The sequence below is a fragment of the Hypanus sabinus genome, chromosome 14, assembly GCF_030144855.1.
Source record: "Hypanus sabinus isolate sHypSab1 chromosome 14, sHypSab1.hap1, whole genome shotgun sequence".
NCBI lineage: Eukaryota > Metazoa > Chordata > Chondrichthyes > Myliobatiformes > Dasyatidae > Hypanus > Hypanus sabinus.
The window spans coordinates 81,934,181-81,961,930 of NC_082719.1; the positions used below are offsets into that span (position 1 = coordinate 81,934,181).

Consider the following 27,750-nt stretch of genomic DNA (forward strand, 5'->3'; position numbering starts at 1 on the left):
AAATTTGAACAACAGTCTTCAGAAATGCAGCATGGTGTGTACACCTGCTGGCTCTTCCCTTGCTGGCCAATTGCATCACATTCCCCGTCTTCACCCCCTTATTCTCTGGCAGCTACAACTCTCTTTCCAGGGGCACCAGCAAGATAACCGCATTAGGCTCACAGGTCCTCTCATCGATGTAGAGGAAAAGGGTGGCGTGGTCTTCATTTGAATGACTGCAAGGACCTTTCCCTGGTGGCACCCCCTTCCGAAATGTCCAGTCAATCACCGGCCCGGCTCGTTTGTATTCACTCCCCATCCAGATTGGGGTGACTACCTTCAGATGCCATGTGCAGTCTTCCTCAGTCGGCCATTGTGGAACTTGCTGCCTCTGCTTTAACTTAAATCCCTCCCCATCTATTTCCCCATTATCTTTTCTGTCCTATGCTGTTCAACTAATCAGCTACCTTCAGCAACCGGTTTTCATTACAGAATATCGTTGCCATTACACTTTACATGCTATTCACGGGTTTATGTCGGTGTCTTCTGTCTTCGCATTTCCTGCGGGTGTGTTTTCATCAGCTGTGTTCAGGTCTGGTGTGGCCGGCTGGTGTTCATCTCTTAAGTTCTCTGTAATTACACGGGTACTGGGTACACTCGGTACCCTGTTCTGTCTGAGGGTACAACAAGAGGTGAAACATGCGGTTTAACTTGTGTCCGGTGTTTCTGCTGACTGCCTCGCCAAGTCTTCACAGACACAAGTGTCTTCACCAGCTCTATGATCTGATCAGCAGTTTGATTGGTCGGACTGGGCGCTGAAGGGGTGAGATTGTGTATCCGCCGTGACTTTCACCTGTTTATCTTTCCTCTTTTTTGGACACTGCCTCCAACCACGTCCCAGTAGGCCACAGCTATAGCATATCAACTCCTTTACCCTCCCACGTCTATTCCAGCAGTTCCTTGCTTCGTGCCCTGGTCGCCGGCAAACTCACTGGGACGTCGCAGCAGCTACATCCACATCTTTCCTCATTGCTGGCGTTCCCGGTTGCTGCCCTTGTACCATCCTACCCCACATATCCCTCGGGTACTTTTACCAGCACGTGTGTATCTTCAGCTGCATCTGTTGAATTTCAACCACTTCCTCGAGCTTGCAGCCGAAGTCCGAATTGCCGCACACGACTTTAAATGAAGGCAACTCTTGACAAAATGCTGTGACTCTTCCCCCACCCCGGGAAGAAGGGTCGTAATCACAGTCAGGGGCTGAGTCAGAGCAGCAGGGTTCTCGACCTGACATCGCCTGACAGATATATCAGGTGCCACCCTGATAAGATATATCTGTCAGGTGCCATCCTGATAAGATATATCTGGGTAAAACCTCTACACCAATTCCCACACTATGCAAAATAAAAATGACGGGTACCGGTTAAACGGCAGAGTACGCACTCTCCTGCGGGCTACTTTTGAGCGCCTGAATTCATGATGCCTGCTGTATTCCTTTGCATCACACTCACAGAAAGTGTATGCTAAAATGCAGCTCCCGAGCGAGGATACTGGCCCCCACTCTGGCGTCCCGAACCGTCGGTAACCCCCCCCCCCGCTCCAAATTAACACACAAAGTTTCGTCTCTTACGCATGCACACGCACACACTACTCCCAGTTCATCCCTTCGTGTTTGTGATACCTCGTGTAGCCAGATAGCACTGCCTGGGACAGGTCCAAGAATGTCTAATTTCTTAGCATACTCACCCACAGACTGCTAAGACCGCTGTTCCACACGACGGGTCCCACATGACACCAAATATTGTCGCGTGAATGAAGTCATTGGAGAAAATTACTGGTAGATACAAACCATTTTCTCTGACAAAACAAGGTACAACAGGCACCATATGGAGATATTTTCAGTCAGAGCTGCACTCCAGATTAAATCCACAATACATTTTCAGATGTGAAGACTGGTAGTCAGTTGTTAAATGTATATGTCCTAAACCCAGAAATTGCTGTAACAATCAGGGCAGGTCTTCAGAACTCGGCCAGGTACCCCATCTGGGCTGATTGCTTTCCTTGGGTTCACCCTCCCGAAGGCTGCTCACATATGGGCCTCAGACACTGAAATAACAGCGTCACTGGGGGGGGGGGGCATTTGTGATGATTCCTCTATGTTTTGATGGTCAAAGCCAGTCTAAAAGGCTCATCTAGACATGAAGCCTTGTCACCTGTCATTTGGTTCACTCTGTAGGAGATGAGAGCATTCAAGCCTGCCAAGTTCAGTCCAGAATTGCTACTTCATAGGTGAGAAGGCTTTGTGGAGATTGGACCTGAACCTCATGTATCTTTCTTGGTCTCCAGACCTGAATGCCACTGATCTGGCCCTCAGGAGAATGTAGATTCTCATGGTTCATCTTGAGCTTCTGATTGAGGAAGACAGAATGATGTTGTGGGGGCACACCCATCTACAACTGACAACCATGGTGTATTCATTCAGATCCTCTGATGAGTCCTTGAACACAGCCCAGTTTACTGTCTTGAAGCAATCCTGTACCCGTGCCTCTGCCTCGCACAACCACCTCTTTGTTGTCCTTACCTCTTTAGCCTTTACCTGGATACTGGTGGGAGAGCCAAGTGATCAGATTTCCCAGAATGTTGTCCGGACACGGAAAGGTAGGCATTCCTTACCATAGTATATTGGAGGTTTAGTGTGCTGCGGATTAGATGCTGATGATAATTGGGCAGGGATTTCTTCAGACAAGCCTGTTTGAAGTCCCCAAATATTATTTGAAATGTATCATATTGGATTGTTTCTTGTTTGTTGATGGCAGCAATCAATATTTCGAGTGCCTGATTAACGTCAGCTTTTGGTGGTATATAGATACAACAGAGAAACAGGACCTTTGGACCATTGAGTCCATGCTAATCCTGCACTAATCTCATTTTATTCCCCCCACATTCTCATCAATCTACCCCAGATTCTGCCGCCACTGTGGCCACCCATTTTAATTCCACTTCCCATTCCCATTCCGATATGTCCATCCTTGGCCTCCTCCACTGCCTTGATGAGGCCACTCTGAGAAACAACACCTTATATTCCATTTGGGTAGCCTCCAGCCTGATGGCATGAACATTGATTTCTCTAACTCCCACTGCACCCCTCCCTCACCCGGTCACCATTTCCCATTCCCTTTTCCCTCACTCACCTCATCTCCTTGCCCACCCGTCACCTCCCTCTGGTGCTCCTCACCCCTTTTTCTTTCTTCCATGGCCTGACTCTTTCACCAATCAACTTCCGAGCTCTTCACTTCATCCCTCCCCCTCTAAGTTTCACTTATTGCTTGGGTGTTTCTCCCTCCCCTCCCTCCACCTTTTAAGTCTACATGCTCAATTTTTTTTCTCCAGTCCTGCCAAAAGGGTTTCGGCCTGAAACGTCAGATGTGCTTTTTTCATAGATGCTGCCTGGCCTGCTGAGTTCCTCCAGCATTTTGTGTGTGTTGCTCAGACTTCCAGCATCTGCAGATTTTCTCTTGTTTATTATTTTTCTACTTATATTTATTCAGCTCATTTTATTGCCTTACAAAAAAATATAACATTCAGATTTAATAAGTATCATTGCAAACTTTTAATTCTTTATTCACACTGAAGAGCTCTGCAGTGGTCCACAACTTATCATTCGCAGTATAACTGTACTTTCCACACAAAAAAATGACATAATACTTTTTAGTGCTGGCAAATGTCAACCAAACAATAAAACAAAATAATACTTCATGTGAAAGACAATCTGCAGCTGGCACTCTGTAAATGAGCTAATTGATTTAGAAAACACTTGCATGATGTTTGCTGGAGCCATTAACATCTGCCCAGCCCTCTTGCTCATCGACTGGAATATTAGACTGAAATTGCTTTAGTCAAAGGCTGGATCATTCTGGCAAGTCTGACTGAGTCTTGTTGATGTTGCTTTTCAAAAAAAAAATTGAACGTAAAATAATATAACTCAAGCTTCAATATTATTTGAGAATGGGAAATAACCAAAGTATATTTACTGAAGAACAGCTAGATGAATATCAGGTAAGTCCAGGGAAGAGATTATATAATGTAAAAATATACAAGGTTATTATTCTTAATGGTGCATTGAAATGTACTAATTTGTAATGTTATAATAGAAGAGAATCTATTAAAATTATTCCAGTTTCGATGTCATATGCTAGATAATGTTCGGTAAAATTCTACTTTAAAAGCATGCAAAGAAAAATCATTTTAATATCACTAAAGAATGATATACAATAGGGTATGGATTATTTACAGAACTAATGACTATTGATTTGAGGTTTAACCATTTTTAATCTCTCTGATTTTGGAGAAACTTGAGAATTTAAGTACAGGTTAAGTCATTCTATGGATGAAGTGAATGAGCAGCAGAAGGCTAGCCAGAAAATGATGGAAGGAAATGTTGTGAAACATTTCAGCCAGAGCCCATTATCAGAATTTAAATGGCCGTAGATCTGTTAAAAGAAGGGGATGTCAGATGTGTCATAGATTCCTCCAAATGCTGTCGAAGGAATGAATGCAAATAATATTTTAATGTTGTGGGGAGGTGGGGAATATAGTTTTTAGATCTATTAGATATTGGGAGGGGAATTTCTTACTTTTATAGCAACTGTTAGAATGCAAATAACATTCCTCAGTAAGTGCACACAAAATGTATATCACTGAACTTACATGATCACATTGTTGACAGTGTGATAATTGTCTCTCACATAAACAAGGAGCTACTGTGACTCCAAATAAAATTCACAGGTGACTAACAACAGAACATAAGCTTGCAATCATCTGAAAATGACTCTTATTCAGGTATAGCTCTTAAAATTGCTTTTAATTGCTTAAAATTTATAGAAGATCACTTTTAGTTAAAGGGATGTACACTCATTGGTAAGGTCTTCTGCCAGTGACCTTCTTGCCAGAATGATGTTGTGCTAATGGGTGGAGATGAGTTGACTTTACAAACATATCCTTCCACTTTGCTTTATTCACTTTTTGTGCATTTGTCTTCATTTGCACTCATGCGAATTTGACCTAAGCATTACAGTCTAACAACAGGAAGATTAGATGCTGAGAATGAAAAAATGAGTGCAGAAGTGAAATAAAAAAATGATCGCCTATAAATTATAAACCCATAAACCCCATCACCCAGGCTTTTGAAGTTTCAATCTTGCAAGTGGTCAAAGTTTCAAGAGAGGTTTGTGACATTGCCCACACAGAACTCTTACTTTGTAAATGCTGCTTATATTGTCAGATATCAGCCTTAACTTGCTGCCAAGGGTACGATCTGTTTTTATGGTGGAAAGCCACCAATGTCTTATGTAGAGGTTAGTGCCAAACTTTGTTGTTTTGCGCGTTTAAGGCCACACAAGTTATCCAACTCACCGCATATTTTGTTCACTATCGTCTTGTTGACGGTTTGTTTCAGCACTTTTTATGGCTAGTGCTCATAATTCCGTTTTATATTCCTAGCAACTTCTGAGAAATAATTAAATTCGCCAAAGCACAGTGCAGGACCTAATTAGTAAGAAGGCATTTATTGGACAGTAGGTGGCAGCAATGGAATAGATTTATGGCAAAAACTCAATTGATAAATAATATTGCATTACTTGAAAATGCATTTAAAACTTAAGATCCAACTTACAAACTTAAATTGAATATATATAAAATGCAATTTTAAGCAATATAGCTGATGAAGAATCATACCTGAAAGATGATCTCCTTCTGAGATCTTTACACTTGTTTTTATAACATTAAGATATTCTAATGCAGCTCATTCTTAGTGGTTGAGTTAGCAAATTGGGAAATATAATATGTGGTGTTTGTACACTCTGAAGTGTCTCTTATCTGTGTCTGGGTAGCGAGATAAAATAAACAATCCTTTAATGCAGATGGTTTACAAATGGCAGTAATCGTTATTCTGTAATGCCAGGTCCTGATAATGCTCCACTTTGAGGCACACTCCACAGATTAATTAAGGCTAAGAACAGAATGTAAGCTCCAAGTGAGGTGAATCTTAAAGTTTCACAGCTATAGTTGTTCCAATAACCAATACCCAACCCACCAACTAAAGTCACATTCTTCTCTTTCCCCGTAATCAGGAACATCAGATTAGAATTTCTCCTTTCCTTAAGATATGTTTCAGTAATACCTGTAATATCAGACTTAAACACATTTATCTATGTCCTAAATTCATCCACCTATTTACTAAGTACTGTTATTATAGTCGGTACCAAAGTTCAAAGTAATTTTTTATTACCATTTATTATTACCAAATTTATTTGTCTTTTTCCTAATCTTTATTTTGTTATCCTTCCAAACTTGCTGGTTAACTTCGTTTCCACTTTCTCGCCCTTCTGACTCCACATCCAGGTTCCTAGCCCTTGCAAGTACCCTCACTGACTGTAACATTGAACAAAAACAAGTCAGAACTCTTGGAAGTATTCAGTGGGTCAACCAACATTATTGGAAGCAAAGGGTGTAAGCTAACATTTCAGGTTGAGTCACTGCATCAGTCTTCAGTAATCGTAAACTACTCTGTCCCTGACCCAACGAAGTGCAACTTGTCTATTTTGTACAAGTCCATCCTCCCAGGAGTCTAAAGTCCTTTTTGCTGCAACCACAAGCTCCTTTTTTCTGTGATAATTGGCACTTGGATGGGCAGTCTGAACTCCAGAGATTCCTACTTAGAGATCCTCCATTTTACTCTTACCTGATTTCCCAAAATCTGCTTTCAGAACCAGATCTCTCGTTGGCATACAACATTCTTCAGCTGCTCGGCAACATCCTTGACACTGGTACTGCAGAATTAAAATGCCATCTTATGGTTATGTAGCAGAAATACCAGTCTTAACTTATATGTTTAAGAGCAGCTTGGAGAAGTATATGGATGGGAGGGTCCTGCAGGTTAGCATGGACTAGATGGGTCAAAGGGCCTGCTTCGTCCTGCAGCGCTATATGACTCTATGACACTATGCACCCCTCCAGTACTCCAGCCTTTCTAATTGCCTCATTTCCCTTTGCATAACTGACCCAGGCAATGGACCTATCGGCATTGGATCTGGCTGTAGCCCACAAGAACTGTAAACTCAACTCTATTCAGAGGTGAATACAACAAGAGTAATATACAGTTGGGGGATTCGTGCACTGTCTGCCTGACCCATCTTTTCTGGCATTCATCCATTCCGTCTTTGCTGTTGCTAGGTCGGAACGCCTGAATGCCATTGCTCACGTAACCCACAGCCTCACAGTGAGGCTCTAACTCTGATAACATCGAACAGTACTGTTTAGTACAAAACAGGCTCTCTAACTCACAATGTTGTGTTGAGCATTTAACCTACTCCAAGATCAATCTAACTTTTCCCTCCCACGTAGCCTTTCATTTTACTTTCATGCACGTGCCTGTCAAAGAGCTTCTTACCACTCTCGAATCTATCTACCTCTACTGCCACTCCTGGCAGGTCATTCCAAGCACCTATCTCTCTCTGTGTAAGAATACATACCTCTGATTCCACCCCACTATACTTTCCACCAATCTCCTTAAAACTATGTCCCCTTGTACTATGGGTTTATCTAGCTGCCAATGCTTCCAGAAATACTCTGCAGCTCCTATGAGTTACGGCACTTCACACGTGGCCTTCTCTGCCTCGATTCACCAGCTAACTAATTAAAATGAGGCAACACTCGTCATTCAGTTTTGACTTTTCACAGCACTAAGTGTTAGATAGCCTGGTGAACGATCCTAAAATTGGAATCAATGTAATTGACAAGTTTCTGCATGTTTATGCGGGACAAATCTTAAAAAAAGGCAACTAAAATATTTCTTTTCTATTTCAAGGATTGTACTGTCTTCACAAGGAAAGAAATTATGAGGTAAATTAAGAGATTAGATTTATCTTTCATATGTACTGTACATCAAAACATCAAAATGTATGGTGAAATGTGTCATATTGTGTCAATCTGAGGATGTGCTGGTTGCAGCCACCCTGATTCTGGTCCTAACATAGCAAACCCACAACTTACTAATCCTAACCAGTACAACTTTGGAATGTGTGAGAAAACTGAGCACCCAGAGGAAACCCACGCGGTCACGGGGAGAACGGACAAACTCCTTACAGACAGCAGTGGGAATTGAATCCCAGTTTTCCACTCACTGGCACTGTAAAGCGTTATGATGACTGTTCCGCTGCTGTTCCGCCAATGTGACTGTAACTATGTGAGAGCTAAATGGTGTCCCTGTACAGCAAAGAGCCTACCATGCTTTGAGGTTACAGCCAGGACAGAGGGTCAGGTTGTCTGAAGACATCAGTTTCAGTTTGAAAATGAGGTCTTTTAGGGTTAAGGGAAACATGGAGGGGAGCTTCTTCACATAGAGGGTGGTGAGAGTGTGGAACAAGCTGCCAGTAGAAGTGGTGGATGCAGGTCCAATTTCAATATTTAAAAGAAATTTGGATGGGTACATGGATAGGAGGGGTATAGAGGTCTATGGTCCAGATGCCAGTTGATGGCACTAGGCAACGTAATAGTTTGGCATGGACTGGATGGGCTTGTTTCTGCATTGTACTGTTCTATAATGGTATGTTGCTTCCCTGGTGCCGGGGTCCGAGACATCTCAGATCGGGTGCAGGTTATTCTCGAGAGGGAGGGCAAGAATCCAGATGCTGTGGTCCATGTAGGGACCAATGATGTGGGTAGGATGAGTGAGGGGGTCCTGCGTAAGGAGTTCAGGGAGTTAGGTGTGAAGCTGAAGAGCAGGACCTCCAGGGTAACAATCTCAGGATTGCTACCTGTGCCACGTGCGAGTGAGGCAAGGAACAGAAGGATTATAAAGATTAATACATGGCTGAGAGGATGGTGCAGGAGGGAGGGCTTCAGGTTTGTAGATAATTGGGCTTTGTTCCAGGGAAGGTGGGATCTGTTCCGAAGGGACGGTTTACACCTGAACTGTAGCGGTACTAACATTCTTGCAGGGAAGTTTGCTAGTGCTTCTTGGGGGGGGGGGGGGTTTAAACTAAATTTGCAGGGGGTGGGGATCCAGAATGTGAGAGAGGATAGCGAGAGGAAGAATAAAGGACAGGTGGGGACTACACGGTTCTGGAATATTAAGTGTGTAGTAGAGGAAGGTGGGGCAGAACAAGTGATAAGGAGGACTCATGTACAGAGGGATGGTCTGAAGGAACATGGAGTTAAATGTGTTGAAAGAATAAGTAAATTTAGGAAGGACAACAAAATTCTAGGGGTGTATAGCCCGATGGGAGTTCGGGGAGCTGGGTTAAGCCCAATAGGCAGCAATTCAAACAGAGAGAGGAGAAATGGGTTAAAAATTCTATATCTGAATGCACGAAGTGTCAGAAATAAGGTGGATGAGCTTGAAGCCCAGGTGCGAATGGGTAACTATGATGTTGTTGGGATAACAGAGACATGGCTGCAGGGAGATCAGACCTGGGAAATGAATGTACAAGGGTATATGTGCTATCGTAGGAACAGAAATGTGGGCAGAGGGGGTGGGGTGGCCCTGTTGGTGAGGGATGAGATTCAGTCCTTTGCAAGGGGGGACATAGGATCAGGGGAAGTAGAATCTGTGTGGATAGAATTGAGGAACAGTAATGGCAAAAGGACCCAAATGGGTGTTGTCTACAGGCCACCAAACAGTAGCATGGATATTGGGTGCAAGTTGAATAGGGAGTTAACATTGGCATGTGGCAAAGGTAATGTCGCAGTAGTTATGGGGGATTTCAACATGCAGGTGAACTGGGAGAATCAGGTTGGTGCTGGACCACAGGATAGGGAGTTTGTAGAGTGCTTACTGGATGCATTCTTGGAACAGTTTGTATGAGAGCCGACCAGGGACAGGACTATTCTGGATTTAGTGTTATGTAATGAACAGGATTTGATAAGCGATCTCGCAGTAAAGGAGCCATTAGGAGGTAGTGATCACAATATGATAAGCTTTTATCTGCAATTTGAGAAGGATAAGGGTAACTCGGAGGTGTCAGTGTTGCAGATGAACGGGAAACTATGGAGCCATGAGGGAGGAGCTGGCTAAAGTTGACTGGATGGATAGCCTAGCAGAAAAGTGGAACAGCAATGGCAGGTATTCTTGGGAATAATGCACAAGGTGCAAAATCAGTTCATCCCCCAGAGAAGGAAGGATTCAAAGGGGGGAAAGGGGCCACAGTGGTTGACAAAGGAAGTCAGAGATTGCATAGCATTAAAAAAAAGGATATATGATAGAGCTAAGGTGAGTGGGAGGACAGATGATTGGGAAGTTTTTAAGGAACAACAGAATTTAACTGAAAAGACAATACGGGGAGAAAAAATGAGGTATGAATGCAAGCTAGCCAGGAATATAAAGGAAAATAGCAAAGGCTTTTTTAGGTATGTGAAGAGAAAGAAGATCATTAAGAACAATGTTGGGCCCTTAAAGAATGAATTGGGTGAAATTATTATGGGAAACAGAGAAATGGCAGAAGAATTTAATAAGTACTTTAGATCTGTTTTCACTAAGGAAGACACAAGCAATCTCCCAGATGTATGGATGGGCCAAGGACATAGGGTAACAGAGGAAATGAAACAGATTGACATTCAGAAGGAAATGGTGATGAGAAGACTGATGGGACTGAAGGCTGACAAATCCCCAGGTCCAGATGGTCTGCACCCTATGGTACTAAAGGAGGTGGCCCTGGAAATTGCGGATGCATTGGTAATCACTTTCCAATGTTCCTTAGATTCAGGATCAGTTCCTGAGGATTGGAGAATGGCTAATGTTATCCCACTTTTTAAAAAAGGAGGGAGGGAGAAAACAGAGAACTATCGATCTGTCAGCCTGACATCGGTGATGGGAAAGATGCTAGAGTCCATTATTAAGGATGAAATAGTGGCATATCTAGATAGCAGTGATAGGACTGGGCCGAGCCAGCATGGATTTACCAAGGGTAAATCATGCTTGACTAATCTGTTGGAGTTTTTCGAGGATGTAACCAGGAAGTTAGATGGGGGAGATCCAGTGGATGTAGTGTACCTCGATTTTCAGAAGGCATAGAGGATTGGTGGGTAAAATCAAAGCTCAGGGCATCAGGGGGAAGGCATTGACATGGATAGAAAACTGGTTGGCAGATAGAAAGCAAAGGGTAGTGGTGAATGGGTGTTTCTCGGAAAGGCAGGTGGTGACTAGTGGGGTGCCACAGGGCTCGGTATTGGGACCACAGCTGTTTACCATTTACGTTAACGATTTGGATGAAGGCATAAAAAATAACATCAGCAAATTTGCTGATGATACTAAGCTGGGTGGCAGTGTGACATGTGATGAGGATGTTAGGAGAATTCAGGGTGACTTGGATAGGCTGGGTGAGTGGGCAGATACTTGGCAGATGGCGTTTAATGTGAATAAGTGTGAGGTTATTCACTTTGGGAGTAAGAACAGGAAGGCAGATTATTAGCTGAATGGTGTAGAGTTGGGTAAGGGAGAAATACAAAGAGATCTCGGAGTCCTTGTTCGTCAGTCACTGAAAGTGAATGAGCAAGTGCAGCAGGCAGTGAAGAAGGCTAATGGAATGTTGGCCTTTATTACAAAGGGAATTGAGTACAAGAGCAAGGAAATCCTCTTGCATTTGTACAGAGCCCTGGTGAGACCACACCTGGAGTATTGTGTACAGTTTTGGTCTCCAGGGTTAAGGAAGGACATCCTGGCTGTAGAGGAAGTGCAGCGTAGATTCACGAGGTTAATTCCTGGGATGTCTGGACTGTCTTACGCAGAAAGGTTAGAGAGACTGGGCTTGTACACACTGGAATTAAGGAGATTGAGAGGGGATCTAATTGAAACATATAAGATTATTAAGGGATTGGACAAGTTAGAGGCAGGAAATATATTCCAGATGCTGGGAGAGTCCAGTACCAGAGGGCATGGTTTGAGAATAAGGGGTAGGTCATTTAGGACAGAGTTAAGGAAAAACTTCTTCTCCCAGAGAATTGTGCGGGTCTGGAATGCACTGCCTCGGAAGGTAGTGGAGGCCAATTCTCTGGATGCTTTCAAGAAGGAGCTAGATAGGTATCTTATGGATAGGGGAATCAAGGGATATGGGGACAAGGCAGGAACAGGATATTGATAGTAATTGATCAGCCATGATCTCAAAATGGCGGTGCAGGCTCAAAGGGCCGAATAGTCTACTTCTGCACCTATTGTCTATAATTCTATGATTCAAAGGTTGTCAAGAATAAAGTGAACATAAGGCATCATTTAAATAGAAATGCTTGTTCATAGATTTTCAGTGTAAATTTCATTTTTGTGACTATTTTGTACTATTCAATGTTGCCACATCGAATATCAGCATCCATTAAACAGAGTAAGATAGGAATTGTGTGACAGCACAATATCAATAATTCCACACATTCACAAACACAATAAATATGGCTTGGCTTTTTAAAAAGAAATATTTATGGGATATGGGAATCACTAGTGATGTCAGCATTTACTTCCATTCCTAACTGCCCTTGAGAAGGTGATAGTGGTGGAAGGAGGCTTGAACCTGCAGTCTGGTGAGGGGATTTCTATGGTGCCATTATAAAATCATAGAGCACTACAGCTCTAAAACAGGCCCTTCAGCCCATCTAATCCATGCCAACCTGATCACCTGCCGAAACCCATTTACTGCACCCAGATCACATCCCTCCAAACCCCCCCCCCCCCCATCCATGGAACCTCTATGTAGCTTTGTATTATCAACAAACCTTGTATTGTTATCTTCATTTGATCACCTCATCTGAATCATTAATATGTCTTGAAAGCTGGAGGTCCAGCACCAGTTCCTGTGCTGGACCTCCCAACCCAGAGGTGACTTGATCATTCTCATTCTCCATTTTCTCTCTGCTAATTAATCTTCAATCTGCGCCATATATTACCTCAAAATCTATGTGCTTTTATCTGGGAACTCTGCAAGAATTTCCACAAGTCCAAATACACACAAACATTAGTTCTCATTTATTCATTCTTCTGGTTACCATCTTAGAAGAAATCTAATAGCTTTGTCAAATATAATGTGCCTTAAATTCATGCTGACTGCCCAATCCTGTACTCTAAGTTCCTTGTTATCACTTCCTTAATAATACATTTCAAAATTTTCTCTGCTATTAGTGTCAAGCTAATTGGCTCACTGATCCAGTTTTTTCTCTCTCTACACTTGGGAATGTATTTATTATTTCCCACCTTTTGGGACCATCCTAAAATTATGGAATTTTGGAAGGTAACAACCTCATTCAAAACCTTAGGTTGCAGGTCCTTGGGATGCATTATTTTGTCTGACACTACATTTTTTATTGCTAATGCTAATTTTTTTCAGCTTCTCATTTACTCCAGATCTACAGTCCGCCATTATTTCTAGGATGTTTTCAATGCCTTATCCTGTGAAGACCAACCAAAAAAATGTATTTTTTTTTTGTTGGCTATTTTCTTTCTCCTATCTCATTCTGTGAGGCACCCAGTATTAACTTTTGCAAATCCCATTTTATGTCTCCAGAGGTGCTTTATATTGTTCATTCTAAGTTATTCTTGTTTTCTATTTTCCCAGACTTCTATGGTGAATTCTGAAATATTCCCAATCCTCAGGCCTATTCCCTCTATATCCTGTTTCTTACTCCATCCATATGCTTTTATATCACAATTATTTCCACTTTCCCATTAAAATATTTTATGGAAAAACTTCTCCATTAATTTCCCCCATTCACTTAACCTTACACAGAGTTACACAGTATTACACACTGGCGTTTAGGGCAGCATCTGTCTTCCATCTGTGCGGTGTTCAAGGCTTCCTTCATCATGTCAGTTGCTTCCTTTTGGTTTTCACTACTGTCAGTGAAGCAAGTCTTGAGTGGAGACTCAGGAATACTGTTGAACTCAGATGTAGAAGGTTTCTTTATTGCTGTTCCCATAACAGCTATGTCTTGCTAGTCAGGGTTGTTAGACCTGATCTGGACCCCTAAACCTGGAGGACCGGTGGACCTCTCTTAGTCTGAACTCTGTCCTTTGATCTGTTTGGCATGGGGGACCCTACAATGAACTAAATCATAAAGCCCTGACTCCAGCCAACATAGCACTCTGGGTCATTGAGGTATACAAGCCTCCAAACTACAACAAGGTTGTGATCCTCTTGGAGGCAGTCATTTAACCATTGCTCATCATTATTTTTAACAGACAAAGAAAGTTAATCCATTTCCCCCCCAGCTTTGATGATTTTCTGTACTCTTTCAGACTATATCATAGATTCCGTGCATTGGTATCACAGAATGTCCCTTGGCAATTCAATGATATTAAAGATATCAAGCTACCTCTGCAACTCATCAGCAAGATGCCAGAATTGAAGGTATGAATGTAGGACTGTTTAGTGATGGCAAAAAGGACGTGGTTCTTTTACTTGGTGAGCAATCTGATACCCAGTGCCAGAGCTTTCCGAGACTGGCTCATAATAACACGATTATCCAGATATCTAACTCTTCTCACCCAATGAGGATGAGAGGAGGTAAATTCTGTTCCTGAAGCATTCTGTACAAATGTTAAACATTAGAAATTATAATTATTTCCTCTTTTTTTCCCTCCAGGAAAACCCCTTTCATCAAGAGCTTCTTGAAGTGTTTTCAGATGAGCAGGGCGTCATGACATTTAATGAGTTTCTAAATATGTTCTCTGCCTTAAGTGACATGGCACCCAATAGTTTAAAGGCATATTATGCATTTAAAATTTACGGTAAGAGAACTGTATCCTCAGCATCATTTTAGAGTTTTATACTTAACTGTTAATTGAAAATTAAATTTGTTGTATAGTATATTCTCACCAGTCTCAAATTAAAACGAAGATAGTCGTGTTGCCCAAGGAATGGAAGTCAGCTGATGTAAAATCAGGAAGAAGAAAGCTATGCTATTAGAACATATTTTATTTCCACACCATAAAGGCCCTTTGACCCACAATGTTGTGTCACCCTATTAAACTACTCTAAAATCAATCTAACCCTTCCCTCTCACAATTTTCTATCATACATGTACCTTTCTAAGAGACTCTTAAATGGCACAAGTACATCTCTGGTACACACGCCTACCACTCTCTGTGTTTATATAAAAAAAACCTACCTCTGACTCTCCCCTAAACTTTCCTTCAATCACTTTAAAGTTGTGCCCCCTCATTTTAGCCATTTCGTCTCTGAGGAAAAGGTGCTAGCTGTCCACTCTATCTGTGCTTTTTATCATCTTATATACCTCTATCAAGTCACCTCTCATCCTCAGAATCAAATTAGAATCAGATTTAATATCACCAGCATATATCATGAAATTTATTAACTTAGTGACAGCAGTACAATGTAATATATGATAATATAGAAAAATAAGTGAATCAATTACAGTAAGTATATACATGTATATTAATTAGTTACATTAAAAATAGTGCAAAAACAGAAATAATAGAAGTGAGGTAGTGTTCATGGGTTCAACGTCCATTTGGGAATCGGATAGCAGAGGGAAAGGAACTACCTCTGAATCGGTGAGTGTGTGAATCATCCTCCTTTGCTCCAGAGAGAAAAGCCCCTGTTTGCTCAATCTTTCCTCATAAGGCATGCTCTCTAATGCAGACAGCCTTCTGGTAACTATCCTCTACGTTCTCACTAAAGCTTCCTCATTCTTCCTATAATGAGGCAACCAGAACTGAACACAACATTCAAAGTGAGGTTGAGCCATATTGAGCTGCAACCGTACATCATGGCTCTCAAACTCACTCTCTGGCTAATGTAGGCCAATAGACCATATTTCTTCTTAACCGCCCTATCAACTTGCATGCAACTTTCAGGGATCTATGGATGTGGACCGCAAGATCCCAAAAAAAATCATGCTTCAGAAATGCACGGCCTTTGTCATTTGTATTTATGATACAACTTAACAGTATAGATGACACAATCGTTCATTTAACACTGCTCCGTAAAATTGCTCCTGCAGCAGTTATGGCACAAATCATGCAGGAATTGAAAGAAATATTCACAAAATGGTGGGGGAGCTCAACAGGTCAGGCAGTATGTGTGGAAATGAACAAACAATCAATGTTTCAGGCTGAGATCCTTGTTCAGGACTGGAAAGGAAGGGGGAAGATGCCGGAATAAAAAAGTGGTGGGGAGGAGAGGAAGAAGGAAACTTGGATGATGATAGGTGAAGCCCGGTGGGTGGGAAAGGTAAAAGTGGAGATGTATGCAGGATTGCAACATTCAACATTCCATAGCCTGAAGCATGTAGTAACACCTCTCAATGAGATGTTTGATACTAAGTTCTGCAACTGAACTTTGTAATATGAAGGTAAAAATTCCACATCATAAAAATGATTAGCAGACGAAGTTGTAGCCTGAATATAAATCTTTGTTGCTAGCATTTTGTTATGTAAACCTTAAAAACAATTTTCTCTAACACCATAAAAATCTGTTCATTAAAATGTAACTGGAGTCTTCAGTTCACTTCAGACACAATAAATAACTGCCAACAAAACAGAGAAGCAAGATGTTCCATGATGAACAGTCTGATCCCTTTGATTGTGACTCAAAAGCTACTGACAATCTCCAATCTTTCATTCACATTCCCCGTAACTTTCTCCTTCATTTTTCTTGCCACTGTAGCTGGTATTCACTTCCCAGAACTGATCAATGCAAGGAGATTAATTCACCCAAGACAGTTTTCAGCCTGATAAAGCAGCAGGCATGATGGAACAAAGATCATTAATCCTTTCCAACTATTGAAATGATCAGAAAATACATTTTTTTTAAATGGTGAGAGAATTCCATCTGAAATCATGGAGCAAATCTATCATTAAAACATTCACATCAAGAGAATATATTTATAGTAATAATTTACTTGAAACAAATGCCATCAGTAAATTAAATGCTCAAGATGATTATTTGAAATATATCTCTGAGACATGAAGCCTAAATAAGGAAGCACATAGGTTCATATTTACATTTTCATGTTTTTCCTACAAATCACACTCCATACCAGCTGATGTTACAGAGTTGTAGAGTCACAGAATTACCCAGCATAGAAACAGGCCCTTTAACTCTGCTGATCCATCCTGATCAAGATATCCAGCTAAGCTGTAGGGAAGTGTATGGCCATGCACTTTGGTAGAAGGATTAAAGGCATAGGTTTTGTTCTACATTAGGAGAAAATTCAGAAATTGGAGCTACAAAGGGACTTGGAAGTCCTAGTGCAGGATTCCCTAAAGGGTAGCTTGCGGGTTGAGTCAGTAGTAAGGAAGACAAATACAATGGTAGCATTCGTTTCAAGAGAATTCAAATATAAAACCAAGTATGTAATGCTGAGATTTTATAAGACATTGTTCAGACTACATTTGGAGTATCCTGAGCCATTTTGAGCGCCATATGTAAGAAAGGATGTGCTGACTTTGAAGGGGGTTTTATGGGAATGACACTAGGAATGAAAGTGAAGCATTTGATAGCTCTGAGCCTATACGCTCTGGTTTTTAAAAGAATGGGAGGGTCTCATTTAAATATATTGAACATTGAAAAGTCTAGATAGAGTGGCCGTGGAAAGGATTTTCCGATAGCGGAGAGCAGAGAGACCAGTGGGTAGAGCCTCAAAATACAAGAATTTATTTAAATCTTCAAAGAATCCCCTTTAGATCTTTTCCCTCACACCTAAATCTATGGTGTCTAATTCTGATGTGAATCTAAAGCAGATTAATAAGTTAACAAAATATACGCAAGCTGTACATGATTAGCCATTGATGTCTAAGTGGAGTTTTTTTTTCCTGAATTGTGAATATGAAACTCAATAGAGCCAAAGACAAGAAAATACACGGACTCCTACTCACCATAAATCAAGTGTTGAATTTTATAGTTTCTTATTGTCATCCTTTCAAAACAAACCCCACTGGATTCAGTTACTGACTCAGTTGATGAATACTATGGTGACTTAATACTAGAACAGTAAGTTCTCTTATTCGATATTAGTTAAATGTACAGCTTGTTAGAAAGTTGTAACAAAAGTTGCTTGGAACTTCAAGATTCTTGGCTTGGCATTTGAAATATATTGGCAAGGTTTACAGGGAACTGGTTACTAAATGATCTTCTCAAAGCTATTGTTTTATCTTCTAATGCTTGATTTTCCCATTAGCATATGCTTTAGTCTTCATTTCAGAAGATCAAAGGTTAACAGGGTTTCCCTTCCTCCACTATTGATGCTGCCCTCATCTGCGTTGCCTACATTTCCTGTACATCCGCGCTCACCCCATCTTCCTGCCACCTTAACAGTTTCTTGCCCTTACCTAACACCGCATGAGCCTCTGCATTCAACACATCATTCTCCACAACTTCTGCCACCTCCAAAGGGACCCTACCACCAAACATATCTTTACTTCCCACCCCTCTCTGCTTTCCACAGGGTTTGCTCCTTCCGTGATTCCCTTGTCCGTTCATCCTTCTCCACTAACCTTCCTCTTGATACTTACCAAAATGCCTTGGTACCAAAATGCTACACCTGCCCATTCGCCTCCCTATCACCCCCATCCAGGGCCCCAGGCAGTCCTTCCAGGTGAGGCAACGTTTCACCTGTGAATCTGCTGGGGTCATCTATTGCGTCCGGTACTCCTGATGCAGCCTCCTCTACAGTGGTGAGGCCCGTCAGAAACTGGGGGAACCACTTCAACGAGCACCTCTGCTCCATCCACCGAAAGCAGAATTTCCTGGTGGCCCAATGCTTTAATTCCGATTCCTGTTCCAACATGTTGCTCCATGGCCTCCTCTTGTTCCATGATGAGGCCACCCTCAGGGTGGAGGAGCAACATCTTGTATTCTGACTGGGTAGCCTCCAACCTGATGGCATGAATATCGATTTCTCCTTCTGGTAAAATAATATTTCCTCCCCCCTTCCCCCTTCTGTTCCCGCTTACCGCTTCTCACCTGCCTATCACCTTCACTTCGGACCCCTCCTCCTTCCCTTTCTCCTGTGATCCACTCTCCTCTCCTATTAGATGCCTTCCTCTCCAGCCCTTTATCTTTCCTAGCCCTCTGGGTTCACCTGTCTCCTTCTAGCTATCCTTGTTCCCCTTCCCCCACCTTTTTACTCTGGCATCGTTCCCCTTCCTTTCCATTCCTAAAGAAGGGTCTGGGCCCGAAACATCCATTGTTTGTTCATTTCCATAGATGCTTCCTGGCCGGCTGAGTTCCTCCAGCATCTTGTGTGAGTTGCTTTGGATTTCCAACATCTGCAGAATTTCTTGTGTTTAAGGATATATATTAGCTGTGTCACATTTCTTAAATTGATCATGCCATAAAATTCCCAATCACATTCCATTATCCTGCATTCACCGGAGTCATTACAATACCAAAGCATCAGTCAACAGAGGTAGGGAATGATGCTACTGAGATTGGTCTGCTGGGAGCCAGCACTATGCTGTAATTATACAGTATAATCACAGATATGTGGCCCTTTCACCAGCTTGTTTGTCCCACCCATGGTGCTTATCTATGCTAATTGCATTTGCCTACATTAAGCCTGGTTCCTCTGTGTATTTCCTATCTAAGTATCTGCCCAAATGCTATAAATGTATCTGTCTCCACTACTTTCCCTGGCAACTTGTTCCAGATAACCACCACCCCTGTGTCCAAATCTTACCCCTCAGATCTCCTTTAAAATGTCTACTTTCTCCTTAAAACTGTGTCCTCTTATTTTAAACTCCTCAGCCTGCCCTGGGTACAAGATTCAAACTATCCTACCTAGGCCCCTCTATAAAGTTATCTGTTAACTTCCCATATTCAAGTGAGAATAAATCCAACATATCCAACTTCTCCTTATAACTATAGCCCTCCAGTCCAGGCAATAGCCTGGTGAGTCCTTCCGCATTCTCTCTATTGTTACCATATCCTTCCAGTAGTGTGGTGACCAGAACAGTACAAACTTCTCCACTGTAATCTAACCAATGCTTAATAACATAAAAATAAGAAGTAAGATAATAAATTAAAGCAATAGATATAAAATAATTTTTGCTGCTCTAGTTAGTTATTTACTGAGATACAGAACAGCCTTTCGAGGTGTGCTGCCCAACAACCTCCAATTTAACCCTAGTCTAATCACAGGACAATTTACAATGACCAATTAACTTAACCAACCAGATGCCTTTGGGCTGTGGAAGGATACCAGAGCACCTGGAGGAAACCCACACAGTTACAGGGAGAACGTACAAACTCCTTACAGACAGCAGTAGAAATTGAATCCAGGTCATCCATTCTGTAAAGCGCTGTGCTAACCACTGCATTATAGAACCTTGTTATTATTCCCCTAACAATCCTGCTTTGAGCGCTAAGATCACATTGGCTCCCCGCAAACCTAGGACACTAACAAGCAATGAACAGACTCAGGAAAGGAAATTCAGTCTCCAAATCAAGTTAGTGGTTGCTGTAACAAAATCCATGCTGCTGGAAGAACTCAGTGGGTTGAACATCAATTGTCGGAGGAAAGGAATGTTGCCACTTTAGTTTGAAACCCTGCATGAGGTTTAGTTATATAAGTTTTGTATGTAGTAACAGTAACAATACTTCTCCATTTAAGACAATTTATATTTACTTAGTGTTTATGTACACTCAATGACAATGTTATTAAGCATATCTGCTTGTGATTGCAAATATGTAATCAGCCGATCATGTGGCAGCAATTCAATGCATAAAAACATGCAAATATGGGCAAGATGTTCATTTGTTGTTCTCACCAAATGTCAGAATGGGGAAGAAATGTGACCTAAGTGACTTTGGCCATGGAATGATTGTTGGTGCCAGATGGGGTAGTTTGAGTATCTTAATAACTGTTGATCTGTACCTAAAAAGACCAAGGTAACATGTCTGAACTACTGGCGTACTGTTACACTCACATCAGCAATAAGCAAATGCTTTGAGAGGCTGGTCAAGGACTTCATCTGCACCGTGCTACCACCCACACTGGACCCCCTACAATTTGCCTACTGACACAACTGATTGACGGATGACACATTAGCCACAGCTCTACACACTGCCCTTATCTGGAGAAGAGGGATGCTTATGTGAGAATGCTGTTCTTGGACTACAGTTCAGCATTCAACACCATAATTCCCTCCAGGGTCAACAGGAAACTCAGAGACCTCGGTCTGCCTTGTGTAGCTGGATCCTGGACTTCCTGTCAGATCACCGGCAGGGGTAAGAGTGGACTTCCTCACCTCTGCCCCTCACCACAAGTGCCCCTTAGGGCAGTTTCCTAAGCCCCCTCCTTTACTCTCTATACCTATGACTGTGTCGCCACCCACAGCTCCAATCTGCTAATTAAATTTGCTGAGAATACTATATTGATTGGCCTGATCTCAAATAATACTGAGGCAGCCCACAGAGAAGAAGTCATCAACCTGACATAGTGGTGTCAAGAAAACAACCTCTCCCTCAATGTCACAAATACAGAGGAGCTGGTTGTAGACTACAGGTGGAATGGGGGCAGGCTAGTCCCATCAATGAATCTAGGTTTGAGAGGGTGAACAGCTTTAAGTTCCTCAGCATAAACATCACCAAGGATCTCATGTGCTCCTATAGAGAGATTTTAGGATTTGGGGGCCCATACCAAACTCCTTCAACCATCTGAGGTGAAAGAGGTGCTGTGTGATGAAAAAGGCACAACAGCACCTCTTTCACCTCAGATGGCTGAAGAATTTGGTTTGGGCCCCCAAATCCTCTCTATAGGAGCATGATTGAAAGCATCCTGACTGGCTGCATCACTGTCTGGTATGGGAACAGTATTTCCCTCAATCAAAGAACTCTGCAGAGAGTGGTGTGGACAGCCCTGCACATCTGTAGATGTGAACTTCCCATGATTCAGGACATTTACAAAGACAGGTGTGTAAAAAGGACCCGAAGGATCATTGGAGACTCGAATCACCCCGAACACAAACTGATCCAGTTGTTACCATCCGGGAAATGGTATCACAGCATAAAAGCCAGGACCAACAGGCTCCAGGACAGCTTCTTCCACCAGGCCATCAGACTGATTAATTCACAGTGATACACAATTGTATTTCTATGTTATATTGACTGTCCTGTACATACTAATTATTATAAATTACTATACATTACATATATAGATGGAGACGTAACATAAAGATTTTTACTCTTCATGTATATGAGGGACGTAAGTAATAAAGTCAATTCAATTCAATTAAATTAGATTCAGTCTCTTAGGATTTTCACGCGGAGCAGCCTCTAGAATTTACAGAGAGTGGTGCGAAAGACAAAAATCATTGAGTGAGACACATCTCTGTGGATGAAAATGCTCTGTTATGAGAGAGGCCGGAGAACAATGACCACACTGGTTCAAGCTGACAGGAATGTGACAGTAACTCAGATAACCATGCGTTACAACAGTGCTGCAGAGAAGAGAATCTCTGAATGCACAACACTTTGAACCTTGAAATAGATGGGCTACAGCAGTAGAAGACCACGCACATACACTCAGTGGCCACCTTATTAGGTACAGGAGATATCCAATAAAGTGGCCACTAAGAGTAACGACTAGCAGGAATCAAAGCCACGGATCTAAAGGAGGATCTTAAAGTAGGAATGGGGGAAATATTCCACGAGGGAAGTCAAGGGTTGTGGTAAAGGGACCAGTGAAGGAAGAGCAGAGTATTGTGTGGAATATCTGTGAGCAGAAAATTCAGCCCAGACCAGCTGGAATGAAATTACTGAGGTAGGACAGGACTCTGAGTGGAGGATAAAAGAAGGCTTTGCAAATTTATCTGGTTCAAGTATTTCTACAACTTCCTTTCAAAAATTATTATTACATTTGTATAAACGTACTCCAAGTTATCTTGCCAATCAGAACAAAATGCTGATTAAAATTATTCTTCATATTACTTTTTTGTCTAACAGCTTAACTCTGAGTATTTTTATTACTGTCTGCTCTGAATCTCTGTTCTATTGAAAACAACCCAACTTTCTTTAGTTTCTCCTTGAAATATAAGTTGAAATTCTTGATTATATTGCAGTAAATCTCCACTCCACACTCCCTTAGACTTCAACCATGCTGCTAAATTGCCCCGAGCTAATCTGCAAACTAACCAGTGATTTAGAACAACTTCCATGTTCTTGTACTTCATGCTTACATTTATAAAGCCTTGGTTTATGCCTGCTTATTTATGAACTGTTTCCTATGTCTTATCCTTGCCAGAGACACAGTTACACAATCTCTTGACTCCCTGCTCCAACATCCAGTTCAAAGTTGTACAAATTAATTGATATTCATCTTTTCTCATGCTTCCTACCAAAGTGTTGTCACTTCATATCCCATGTTTGGTTCCATCTATCGTATCTTTTTCCTTCAGGCCGGAGGAACAAGCTTTCCTTGTTTCCTCAACTATTGTTTATTGCTGCAGCGATTGTCATTTCAATTTTTAATTTGTGTTAGATATGCGTTCCCAGATGGCTGTCTTCATTTCTGAAACCTCACTCTGTGAAGTTCACTCATTATTCTTAACTCACTTCAGAAGTTCAGACTGGATGAAATCTTTGTCTTCTTCAATCTCTTCCACATTTTCCAGATCAAAATCCATTTTTCTTGTCTCGTCAGTGTTTTATTTATCTTCTGGAACAGCACACAATCAAACAAATCATTGTGTTGTGTCATATTTTACATAGATTTCAACCATGATAACTTCATTTGCCAGTCTGACCTGGAGGTAATGCTCAATAAGCTTACGGGCAAGGAGCTGTCGGGTGAAGAACGTCAGTTGATATGTGAGAAAGTCATGGAGGAAGGAGACCTGGATGGTGATGGGAAACTGTCTTTAGCTGACTTTGAATACATGATCACCCGTGCCCCAGATTTTGTGAGGTAATTTCAAAGTCGATCAATGAAAGTTTTTGTTATTTTTACATATTTCATGAATCTTAGAGAATATGATTGCATTTTTAAACTTTGGTAATATCACATCTACTGATGTAAGATGTCAACCTTCCTGTCTAAATCTTTCTGGACGTACCAGGAGTCCCAGTGGGACTGTCAGTACATTCTGAGAGTAATTCACAGATTTGGTGTTGACCCCATGCAGGAACTCCACTTGGGAAGAAAATAATATCAAATGAATATGTTTCCAGGAATGGGAGTAGAATTAAGATCACAACCAAATCTAAACAAGAGTTCCAAAGGGACATGGGGAACACAATGTAAACATCGACCGGTGACTGCAGGTGTATTGGGTCACAGAGCAATAGAGTTTTACACCATACAAATAGGCCCTTCAATTCAACTGCTCCATAGCAACTAAGATTCCCATCTAATCTGGTCTAATTTGCCCATAATTGACTCATTAACAACATTTAAAAGGTACTCGGCCAAGTACATGGAGATAATGGTTTAGAGGGATCCGAGTCAATATCTTCTAAAATGCAAGTATGGATCAGCAGATGCAGCTTTGGATGTGCACAATGCTGTGGGAGAACATTTAGGAAATCATTGCATCATTTGAGTCTGAAAGTGATAATGGTAAGGAAGAGGGTTTTGCCAGCAGATGGATTGAAGCAGAGTGAAGGCAGAGAATTTGTGAAGGGAGCTGGTGGATAAACTGTTCTGTGATGGAGAGGGTATGGGATAAAATGTCTGGGGTCAAATAAAACTGCACAGTTCCAAATATACCAGTTTATTCTGAAGTCATGACCAGGAATGAATCAATAATAGAAGAATTAAGCTCATGGCCATGGGGATTGACAATGTTTTTAATGCAGGAGGAGTTGCTTCACTCAAGACCGGTTGTGAGTCTTGAGAAGTTGAAGTTCCATTAGCCTATCTCTGAAATTTGATGTACAGTTTGAAAATCATGTTATTGGTTAGGGAGGGGTTGGAATAAAAATGAGGAGGAAAAATACAGAGAGAGTAAATTAGCCCAGTCTGGCATTTTATCTAGTGGAAGTTAGCAACTTTGTCAATGCTGTTGTTCTTCATGAATGCACACAAATGTCAGCTTGAACATTTTTTTTAACATTGGCTTAAATTGAGGTACTGTATCACTGAGCTAAGACAGGCATTTCATGTAACAAGTTAATTTGTAGCTTCAAGAAGAAAATGATTCAAATTAGAAGCATATTATTACTGACTAAAATGACGTGGAATGTGTTATTTTGTGGCAGCAGTACAATGCAAAGACAAAAAGCTATTATATATTACAAAAATAAACTACTAAAGAAAGGAATATCAAGGTAGTGTTTATAGGTTCATGGACCATTCAGAGATGCAAGATGACGCCAACAATCTAGTAGATATAAATTTTCTTCTGAACTGAGATCGCTTCTATCTGCATCCTGTCATTTCCCTTTTAAGTTTGTACTTTTGAGCCAACTCAACAATTTGGCACTTTTGTGATCTGGTGAGGGATTCAGCGAACTAGACTCTCGAGAGTGTAGGTATGGCCGGGGTGGTCATCGCTGGGGGAAGGCGCTGCGTTGAGGCCCGATAGCAGAAGATGTGTTTGGCTTCACTGCTCTGCACCGATGAAGGTGTTGAGCAGGATTAAAATGGTTGAGGACGAGAGCGGAAAGCAAACCGGTGTTCAGCACAGTCTGCATGCGTTTGACCACTCTTCCTCTTTTCACAACCACCAACGGGCGAGATGTGCAGGAGTCTTGGGTACCATGTTATCCTGCAGCCAGCCAACTCCTGGACCAGCTTCACTTGCTTCAGCACTGAATGGGCTCTGCACATTTCCACCCACTTTCAGGGATTCTGCAGTTCATGTTCACTGTGTTTTTGTTTCCTATTTGCATTACCTGTTCCCCTTTGCAAATTAGACATGCGGCCGTTCGGTGTGTATGTGTTTTAGTAAATTCTATTCTGTTTTTGTTTTGAGAATGCTTGCAAGAAGGTGAACCTTCAAGGCTGTAATGACATACACACTTTGAAAATAAATTTGAACTTTGAAATCTGATGGCAGAGGGGAATACCTGGCCCTGAATAATTGAGGGCATGTCTTCAGGCTCCTGTACCTTCTCTTTGGTAGAAATGAGAAAAGTGCTTTTCCATGAAGGGTACAGCTTTCTTGAGGCACTGCATTTTGAAGATTTCATTGATGGTGGGGAGGATTGTGCCCATGATGGAGAATGTAGAAAATATTCATCTAAGATTCCATAAACAACTGTTCAGCTGTACAACTTCCTTGAGACTTTAATGCTACTAGTATTAAAAAAAACTTACCCCAGAATTTAAACACAAAGTACACTGCAGCTGATGTGGTCAAATCAACATGTACAAACAAGCTGGAGGAACTCAGCAGGTCGGGCAGCATCCGTTGAATTACCCCAAAACTTATGCATCTTAATTGTAACTCAGTATCATGTACTCAAAAGTCAATGTAGGTAAGGCTGGCTTGACTGATCTCGGAGTTAAGTGAAGGAAGAATATTGGGTGTGTGACTTAAAAATAAGACATCTAAATATCAATTCTTTATGCCTGAAATGTTCTGAAAGTAATTTAATCACACTATTTGCTGGCACTCTAAAGAAGAGGTAGTAAGATTTTAATGCATTATTTAATCTTCTGATTTCATTCCATCACTTTATAATTCTGCATGACATCAAAATTCAAATTTCAAAGTAAATTTATTATCAAAGTATGTATATGTCACCATATACTACCCTGAGATTCCAAATGGACCCCCTGTATGGGGTTAACAATCTCAATACCAATCAAACATTGAATCCTTCGACTGAGTTGCTGTTAATGCAAATGAGACATTGACAGTATGGTTCGATGTACATGTGGTAAATAAATGAAGCTGAATTTATGGCTGCACTTCACAATATCACTGAGGTGCTCACAGAATGAACCCCTTGTGCTTCCAGAAAGCAGGAAGTTTGGCCCCATGCATCAATAAGAACATGACCTTAAGGTACAGGAGCAGAAGTAGGCCATTTGGACCATCAAATCTGCTCTGCCATTCAATCATGGGCTGATCCAATTCTTCCAGTCATCCCCACTTCCTTGCCTTCACCCCATACCCTTTGATGCCCTGGCTAATCAAGAACCTATCTATCTCTGCCTTAAATGCACCCAATAACTTGGCCTCCACAGCCACTAATGGCAACAAATTCCACAGATTTACCACTCTCTGACTAAAGTAATTTCTCCACATCTCTGTTCTAAATGGATGTCCTTCAATCTTGAAGTCATACCATTTTGTCCCAGACTCCTCAGTAAATGGGCATTAGCGCTGTATCAATGTTATCTCATTCTGTACGATTAATGAAAAGTGTAAAAATAGCAAGCGAATGTGTAATGCTTTCTAAGGAGTTAAATATTAAAATCTAAAATCTTTTTATTTTTCAACAGCACTTTTCACATTAGGATCTGAAGAGCTTAAGTACATGAGGGGCTGCTACACAATAAAACCTTTACTCCTAATGCTACTCTGCACCATTTTTTCAGCTGGAAAGTATTCCATGACCATATTCTGAGGCAAGATTTCTATTACATGTGTCTAAATATTTAAAACTAATCGACACTTAATTATCTGAGTTAGAATTTCCCAAGTCTTTGTTTCATCTCATCTGATTGTTGTATTTGAATTAAAGAAAAAACCTTCAGAGAAATGCAGATTTATTGGAAATAATTCATTAAGCCAAACAGAAAGAGCTTTTAAATTGAATGTTACAGTTTACTTCCTCACCTGTTCAGTTTGAATACTAGTGAGAGCCCCTGAATCCAGTAATCACT

At 41.3% G+C, this 27,750-nt stretch overlaps 1 protein-coding gene across 1 annotated transcript; it reads left to right on the plus strand.

Annotated features, from left to right (window-relative positions):
- The first annotated feature begins 2,599 nt into the window (after positions 1-2,599).
- On the plus strand, positions 2,600-27,488 carry LOC132404443 (calcium and integrin-binding family member 3-like). The gene is made up of 6 exons (XM_059988572.1): positions 2,600-2,637; positions 7,844-7,878; positions 14,249-14,360; positions 14,596-14,740; positions 23,685-23,880; positions 27,367-27,488. The coding sequence occupies exons 1-6, from the start codon at positions 2,617-2,619 to the stop codon at positions 27,386-27,388; spliced, it is 531 nt and encodes a 176-aa protein (XP_059844555.1). The 5' UTR covers positions 2,600-2,616; the 3' UTR covers positions 27,389-27,488.
- The last annotated feature ends 262 nt before the right edge of the window (positions 27,489-27,750 follow it).

Coding starts and splice junctions, on each gene's coding strand:
- LOC132404443 (XM_059988572.1), top strand. CDS start 2,617: ATGTTGTCCGGACACGGAAAG. Junction 7,879..14,248: donor ACAAGGAAAGAAATTATGAG/GTAAATTAAGAG, acceptor GTACTCTTTCAG/ACTATATCATAGATTCCGTG. Junction 14,361..14,595: donor GCAAGATGCCAGAATTGAAG/GTATGAATGTAG, acceptor TTTTCCCTCCAG/GAAAACCCCTTTCATCAAGA.